Source organism: Aphelocoma coerulescens, chromosome 15, assembly GCF_041296385.1.
Source record: "Aphelocoma coerulescens isolate FSJ_1873_10779 chromosome 15, UR_Acoe_1.0, whole genome shotgun sequence".
NCBI lineage: Eukaryota > Metazoa > Chordata > Aves > Passeriformes > Corvidae > Aphelocoma > Aphelocoma coerulescens.
The window spans coordinates 1966219-1973210 of record NC_091029.1 but is presented as its reverse complement, the minus strand read 5'-3'; the positions used below and the strand labels follow the sequence as shown (position 1 = coordinate 1973210).

General features: G+C 58.3%; 1 protein-coding gene and 5 non-coding genes across 6 annotated transcripts; 1 reads left to right on the top strand and 5 right to left on the bottom strand.

Annotated features, from left to right (window-relative positions):
• Positions 1-1549: 1549 nt before the first annotated feature.
• On the bottom strand, positions 1550-2812 carry UBB (ubiquitin B). The gene is made up of 2 exons (XM_069030991.1): positions 2712-2812; positions 1550-2320 (listed from the first exon to the last, which is right to left on the bottom strand). Exon 2 carries the CDS (start codon positions 2312-2314, stop codon positions 1625-1627), a length of 690 nt encoding a protein of 229 aa, XP_068887092.1. The 5' UTR covers positions 2315-2320; positions 2712-2812; the 3' UTR covers positions 1550-1624.
• Positions 2813-5256: 2444 nt separating this feature from the next.
• On the bottom strand, positions 5257-5328 carry TRNAA-UGC (transfer RNA alanine (anticodon UGC)). Its single transcript has one exon. It is a non-coding gene; the product is annotated as a tRNA-Ala (tRNA).
• A 283-nt stretch (positions 5329-5611) lies between these two features.
• Positions 5612-5683, bottom strand: TRNAD-GUC (transfer RNA aspartic acid (anticodon GUC)). The gene has a single exon. It is a non-coding gene; the product is annotated as a tRNA-Asp (tRNA).
• A 215-nt stretch (positions 5684-5898) lies between these two features.
• On the bottom strand, positions 5899-5971 carry TRNAF-GAA (transfer RNA phenylalanine (anticodon GAA)). Its single transcript has one exon. It is a non-coding gene; the product is annotated as a tRNA-Phe (tRNA).
• A 358-nt stretch (positions 5972-6329) lies between these two features.
• Positions 6330-6401, bottom strand: TRNAD-GUC (transfer RNA aspartic acid (anticodon GUC)). Its single transcript has one exon. It is a non-coding gene; the product is annotated as a tRNA-Asp (tRNA).
• Positions 6402-6637: 236 nt separating this feature from the next.
• Positions 6638-6709, top strand: TRNAA-UGC (transfer RNA alanine (anticodon UGC)). The gene has a single exon. It is a non-coding gene; the product is annotated as a tRNA-Ala (tRNA).
• Positions 6710-6992: the final 283 nt, after the last annotated feature.

Here is a 6992-nt window from a genome sequence, read left to right as displayed (position 1 = left end):
TCAGCAGAGGCTGACCCAGCTCACCAGACACGGCACAGATTTCTCCTCCAAGCTTCCTGCTCTGCCTGGCTGCAGCCCACTCCAGGCCATTAGGGATTTGTCTAGCATCGTGGGTTTTAATTACGGCATTGTAAAGGTTTTTTACTGAGACACTGAAAATAAAGGAATTTCTTAAACACAGCTCTGCAGTCGTTTATGCAGGCTTTTGACATTCAATGAGCGCCCTGTGTCCTCCTGCAGCTCTCCCCTCATGGCAGTCAGGCTGCCTTCAAATCAGAACCACTTGCCATTTATGCTCCCTGCGTTCCAGTGACACCTCCCCTTGTCTGACCCGACACCTGCGTTTAAGGAGCCACAGCTGTGCTGAAGAGCTGCTCAGTTTGTGAATTCCGATGTCCCAAGAGGACAGAAAACCCACACAATGGCAAACTGCTCATTGCAGTCGTTGGGGTTCAGCTCAGGAACCGGGAGCCAGGGCAGGCGTGGGCAGAGCCTGGGGCACTCCCGCGGGGGAGGACAGGATGTCCAGGATGGCACAGCACCAGCTCCTGCCCACGCAGGATTTACCTCCTTAGCATTCAAATGCGTCCTCCAGCCCAGCACAGATCTCCGTGCTCCTCTCCTTAGAGGCCACACAGCACTAAAAGCAATTGGTGTTGAGTCAAATGCTGCTGTCCCACCCGGGCAGTGTGAGATCCCTTCAGGTCCTCCTGAAGCCAGTCACGAGCTGAGACCATTATTCGGCTCCCACTGTATCCCCTTCTACGGTGAGTCCATGTCACTGCTCCTGGAAAGGGCATTTCTGTTTTACTCTCCCTTTTCCCTCTCCCCATGCCCAGCACAGCCACAGTTAACTCCTCATCAGCCCCTCATGCAACCTCCACCACAAACCCTTGAGTGGAAACTTCCCTTTTGCCAGGGCTTCTACAGCACACAGGAAGTGCTCTGTCCCATTTCAGCTCCGTAGTGCAGCATTTCCACTTGGGGCACAGCTGGAATGAAGCACATTCAGATTTCCAGTAAGTACACGTGAAATTACTGCTTCCATGTCATTAAGCTCGACAAAAAACAAGTCCACCCTGTAACTGATGAGATCTACACCTCCCACCTCACTTTTCAAGCCCGAGGGCTGCAGAACCAGCTGTAAGATCCTGTTGCCCCGGTCTGTGACAGAGCTGCAGGATCACCCTTCTGCTGTTTCCTCATTAATCCCCAAATAAGTGCAGTTGCTGAGCAACCAAGAGCTATTTCAAAGCCTTCCGACTCAGGAGCATCCACAGCTTCCTGCTGCATATCCCTGCTTACACAATGCCCACAGCTGCACAACATCTGCAGGCGGGCATTGAGCTGCAGCCAGGTATCAGAACACTTATACAACCCCAGGCAAGCCACGGCTGAGGGATTAGCTACAATCACCACACATGCGGAAGCCTTGCATAAGGCAGTTTTGCAACCGTTTTTTCTGTGGAAACTACGTAATTACTGTTTATTAGAGAGCTGGAGTAAGGCAATGTCACGGACAACTGTTCATGTAACTTGGGACACAAACTTCTGTGGATGCAACAGCTTTATTGGAATGAACAAGTGCAGGGAACCCTTTATTTGGAAGCAACAACCTGCTGGTTCAGTTACCACCCCGCAGGCGCAGCACAAGATGCAGGGTAGACTCCTTCTGGATGTTGTAGTCGGACAGGGTACGACCATCTTCCAGCTGCTTGCCAGCAAAGATCAGCCTCTGCTGATCAGGAGGGATGCCTTCCTTGTCTTGGATCTTGGCCTTGACATTCTCAATGGTATCACTGGGCTCGACTTCCAGAGTGATGGTCTTGCCTGTCAGGGTCTTGACAAAGATCTGCATCCCACCCCGCAGGCGCAGCACCAGGTGCAGGGTAGACTCCTTCTGGATGTTGTAGTCGGACAGGGTACGACCATCTTCCAGCTGCTTGCCAGCAAAGATCAGCCTCTGCTGGTCGGGAGGGATGCCTTCCTTGTCTTGGATCTTGGCCTTGACATTCTCGATGGTGTCACTGGGCTCGACCTCAAGGGTGATGGTCTTGCCTGTCAGGGTCTTCACGAAGATCTGCATCCCCCCTCTCAGGCGCAGCACCAAGTGCAGGGTGGATTCTTTCTGGATGTTGTAGTCAGACAGGGTACGACCATCTTCCAGCTGCTTGCCAGCAAAGATCAGCCTCTGCTGGTCGGGAGGGATGCCTTCCTTGTCTTGGATCTTAGCCTTGACATTCTCGATGGTGTCACTGGGCTCCACCTCAAGGGTGATGGTCTTTCCCGTCAGGGTTTTCACGAAGATCTGCATTTTTCCCTGGAAGAGGGAAAACCCGCCGTGCTTTAGTGACCGTTCCCCTTCCCTGTACCCGTCCGTGACGTCACAGCGGAGGCCCCGCCCACACCGCGGAGGGGCGGGGTCACCGCCCGCTCCCCTTCCCGCCCGAGGCGCGCGCCCGCAACCCCCGTGAGGCACCGCTGCGCCTGCGCCGCCGCCATTTTGCCAGTGGCCCCTCGCCCTCCCTCGCCACCGCCTCGCGGTGCAGCCGTTGAGGGGGAAGGCAACGTCCCGGCCCTCAGCCCGCCATCACTGTCTGCCACCACCCCCAGCCGCAAATCCTCAGCGCGCACCCTTCCCTTCCGCCCAGCCCGTATCTAGGCCCTCTCGCCGCCGCTCTAAACTCCGGCTCCCCACGCCGAACTCTCACCGCGGCGCTGCCCGGCCAAACCGACACCACAAGCGTCACCCAGCGCCAACTACGCCACGCATCCCCCGCTCGGTGCTTATATGGCCCTCGGCGCCCCGCCCCCGCGCCCGGATCACTCCGCTGCGCACTATTTTCCGCGCGCCGCCGCTCTCCTGCGCGGCTGGGAGGGGAGCGCGGCGAGGCGGCGCGGAGGGATTGACGCTGCGCGGGGCTGCGCTGAGGCTGCCGCGCGCGGGACGGCGAGCGGCGCGTCCGGAGCGGCGGGAAAACCCGGCCTGGAGCCGCCGGAGCGGGACCGCGGTTGGGGCATCTCAGTGACCCCAGCTTGGAGACGCAGCCGCATCTAAAGCTTCTATCAGAGCCTTTCCTTATGTTCAGGGGTTTAAACCCTGAAGTTTCGCCCCTGCTTGAAAAACACCTCCTTGGCTGCCACCCCTGAGGCGGGACGAGGGTCCGCTCTGCCCGCGACCGCACCGTGAGGGGGTTTCTGAGGGAGGGAGTTTGTTGCTTTATCCTGAGGGAGGCCTCGAGTGTTATTTCTGTGTGAGAGGCCTCTACTGTGGAGGGGCAGGGTGGTGTCTGTCACCCACCGGGCACAGCCACGCTGGGACGGGCCCAAGGTGGAACAGGTTTATGCCAGAGCCTCGGTGCCATCGCGGCCGTGGGACAAGGGACAGGGCAGAGGAGGTGTCTGGCTGCTGTGGTGATGGTTGGAGCAGCCTGAAGGGCAGGGACCACGCCAGGAAAGGGGGGCTTCAGGAGCCTGGGGATGGAGATCAGGGAACCTGGAGAGGGGATGTGAGGGGCAAAGAAAGGCCTGATGGATAAAGAGATGAAGTCCTGCAGATGGTCTGCCCAAGATGCAATCAATGAGTGTGTGTATATATATGTGCACACGTAAAGTGGAGTATGCATCTGAGCTGTAATGGAGTTTATAGCTCAGGGGTAAAATCATTCAGAAATAATAGTAATAATAATGCCTGTTTCTTGCTCTGTTCTCACAGAGCACCTTCTGATAGACCTCTGCTGCACTCAGTTGGCTCATGCACCATCCTACTCAAACTGCGCAGCAATTCCAGGGCACAGCTGGGAACAGAATGGAGCTTTGTCTGCAAGATTCGGCCAATGCCATTCGGTTCAATCCGCCTACAAAATCCTTTGTTTGCCAGCAGCCAAGGAAAATGGAAGGGACACAGATAACACCCAGGGGTGCTCACCAGCAGGAAGGGAGCACAAGTCCAGCAACAGCTTTGTGGTTTGAGGAAAAGCGCCTGTGTCTGCCTGACACATGGAGCTGTTACAGGAGGGGAATGCTCTGGGGAGCTCTTTGGCCTCTGCTGCTTTGTGTATGTATTAACACCACAGCTGTAGTGATAATAATCTCAAACACTTGGGTCATTTAGATGGGAAAAAAATACCACAGAAGTCTTGGTTACTTCTCAGTGCTCAGTGGCTGACACTGTGCGCCTTGGGAGTGTATGAACATCAAAAATTGGAGAAGCCTTCCAGGTTTAGGTCTTAGCACTTAGGACTGGTCATAAAATCATCAAAAAGGCACATGGGGAGGTATTTTGTGACAAAAAGTCTATTACTTCATGCCTGATACTTCAAACTGTCTCTTACATTCACGTGCAGGGCACATTCCAGAAGTAGAGCTGCCAGGGAGATCCAGGGAGTAATTTACAACAGGGATCTTCATGCTTACTAGCGCTGTAGCCAAACATTGGCTCAAAATAACAACTGGAAGTAAGATGAATAAATAAATAGCACAAGGAGCTTTCCAGCCACTGTGGCAGGGAACATAACTGAGTTTGTCAGCGGTCAGCTCCTGCTGCTGTTGGTAACTGAGCAGTGAGACAGAACAGCTGCCACTGAGCCGTGTAGATCAAAGCTGTTTCGGGCTCTGTGTGGGCTTTGGTCTCTCTGGGCCAAGCCTCTCAGCTGTGCCATAACTCCCAGCCCTCCCAGCTCCACAGAGTTCCCCGATGAGCCCAGCCAACCTGAGGAGATCAAAGCAGGGCGCTTGTTTCCCTGAGAGCTCTTCCCAAGGGGCTGAGCAGGACAGCGGACAGGAGTGGACACTGCAGAGCCAGGGAGAAGCTCCTGCAGTGTTGCAGCCAGGAGTGCAGTCAGCTCTGGTGTCCTGGCTTTCCTTCCCCTTTGGCTCTGGGAACGTGGAGCAGAGCCCCCGAGCTCTGTGTGGCTGCAGGGCTGCACGGCGCCAGCTCTGCCGGGCTGTGGGATGTGGCAGTGTCAGGCTGGGATGAGTGGCCCGTGTCCCCCTGCATTTCGGGGTTTGGTGCTTTGTCCTTTTTGGGCCTCCTGTGTCTGTCCCTTAGGGCGCGGATGGGACACAAAAGCCGTGCGTGTTTGCACAGGCCTGAGGAGAACCAAATGGAAAAAAAACCACCTTTTTATGCCGCTGGGAAGTGCCACCGTGGGCCCATTTCGGCCGCACGGTCAGTTTGCTGCTGTCTAACAAGACGCGGTGACTTGACCTGGGTAAAACATCACCAAAAAAGGGAGAAAAAGAGCAGCACCCGCGTGGAGATGCCGGGGATTGAACCCGGGACCTCATACATGCAAAGCATGCGCTCTACCGCTGAGCTACATCCCCCTGCCCGCGCTCCACGCCTTGCCCACTGGCCACGTCCGCGCTCCGCTGGCCCCGGTGTGGAGACGGGCGGGCGGATGGGGCCGCACCGAAGCCCCGCCAGGCCCCGGGGGTCTGTGGGCACTGCAGTGTACAGAGCCTGGTGCGATCCTCAGGCAGCCCTTACAAAGACAGGAACGCGCTGGTTCGCACACACAAAACGGAATGGTTTTGCTCTGTCGGAAATCGGAGAAGTCTGTGCGGGAAGAAGAAAAAAAAAGACTTTTAAGGAAAAATTATATCCAACCTCCCCGTCGGGGAATCGAACCCCGGTCTCCCGCGTGACAGGCGGGGATACTCACCACTATACTAACGAGGATGGCTTGAGGAGGGCTCCCCGCGGGCTGGGCCATGCCCGAGCGGCCTCCGCCGGGCCCGCTCCATCGCCGCCGTTCTTCGGGCAGCGGCTCCTGACACAAAAGTCCTGCACGCGCGCGCGCCTACGCTGGCAGCGGCTGAGCCGCCCGGCGCAGGGACAGCGGCCCCCGCGCTCTCCGCTCAGCGGCAAAACGAGCCAAAAAAACCACCCCCTGCTGCCGAAACCCGGGATCGAACCAGGGACCTTTAGATCTTCAGTCTAACGCTCTCCCAACTGAGCTATTTCGGCGGGCGAGAGCGCCCTCGCTGGCCGTGGATACGACCCCGCCCCGCGCCCCCCTGGGCGCCGCTGCCCGGCCGGTGCGCGCCCTCCCACGCGAGTTCCGCCGCCCGGTTCCTGGGGCGCCCGGGGCTTCACACCTTTCCCCGGTGATTTCCACTACCGGGACCCCAGGGAACCTCCAGTCACCAGCAGCCGCGGGGTGCTCAGGGGATAGAAACGGTCCCGGTCCCCTCCCCTGGAACAAAACGCGTCTCCGCCGGCTTTGCCCCGCCCCTCCGGCGGGGGGTTCCACGGCAGCGACACAGACAAACCCTGCGCGGGGCCGCCCACAAAAAATGGCACCCGGGGACAAAAGTTACGCAACCTCCCCGTCGGGGAATCGAACCCCGGTCTCCCGCGTGACAGGCGGGGATACTCACCACTATACTAACGAGGATGGGCACGCACTGAGTGTTCCCGCCTTGCCCTATGAAGATGCGGGCCCGCCCCTCCTGGCGCTGCCGCCAGCCCGCTCCGCTCCCGCGGGCGCTGCCGCCGCCGGGGCCCAGCGCGGGGCTGCGCGGGGCGCGGGGGCTGCGCGGTCACTGCGGGGCGGCCGCGGTGTCTCCGCCGGGCCCGGCCTGCGGCTCCTGCTATCGCTGTATTGGCTGTGGGAGCACCTCATTCTAAGAAGGGGATGTAGCTCAGTGGTAGAGCGCATGCTTTGCATGTATGAGGCCCCGGGTTCAATCCCCGGCATCTCCACTTTTTGCTCCCTGCCCGGGCCCTCCCAAACACGGCGGGGCTGCAGCGTTTGGCTCTGAAGGCCCAGGGCAAGCGCCGCTCTCCTTCTGAATCCACATTTACAGCTGCTGTTGATTCAGCTTTAGATATTTTTAATGCTTACTTGTGTCCTGGGCTCGCGCCTGCAGCGCAGGGGAGCAGTGGGAATTCTGGGAGCACATCCAGCCACTTGGGCTGCACCAGTTTCCTCCAGAACACGGGGACAGGAGCGTCCCTGTGCGCACCTTGTTCTGCAGCGGCGGCA

Excerpts from the sequence above, each read along its gene's own strand:
- UBB (XM_069030991.1), bottom strand. The coding sequence starts at position 2,314 with ATGCAGATCTTCGTGAAAACCCTGACGGGAAAGACCATCACCCTTGAG.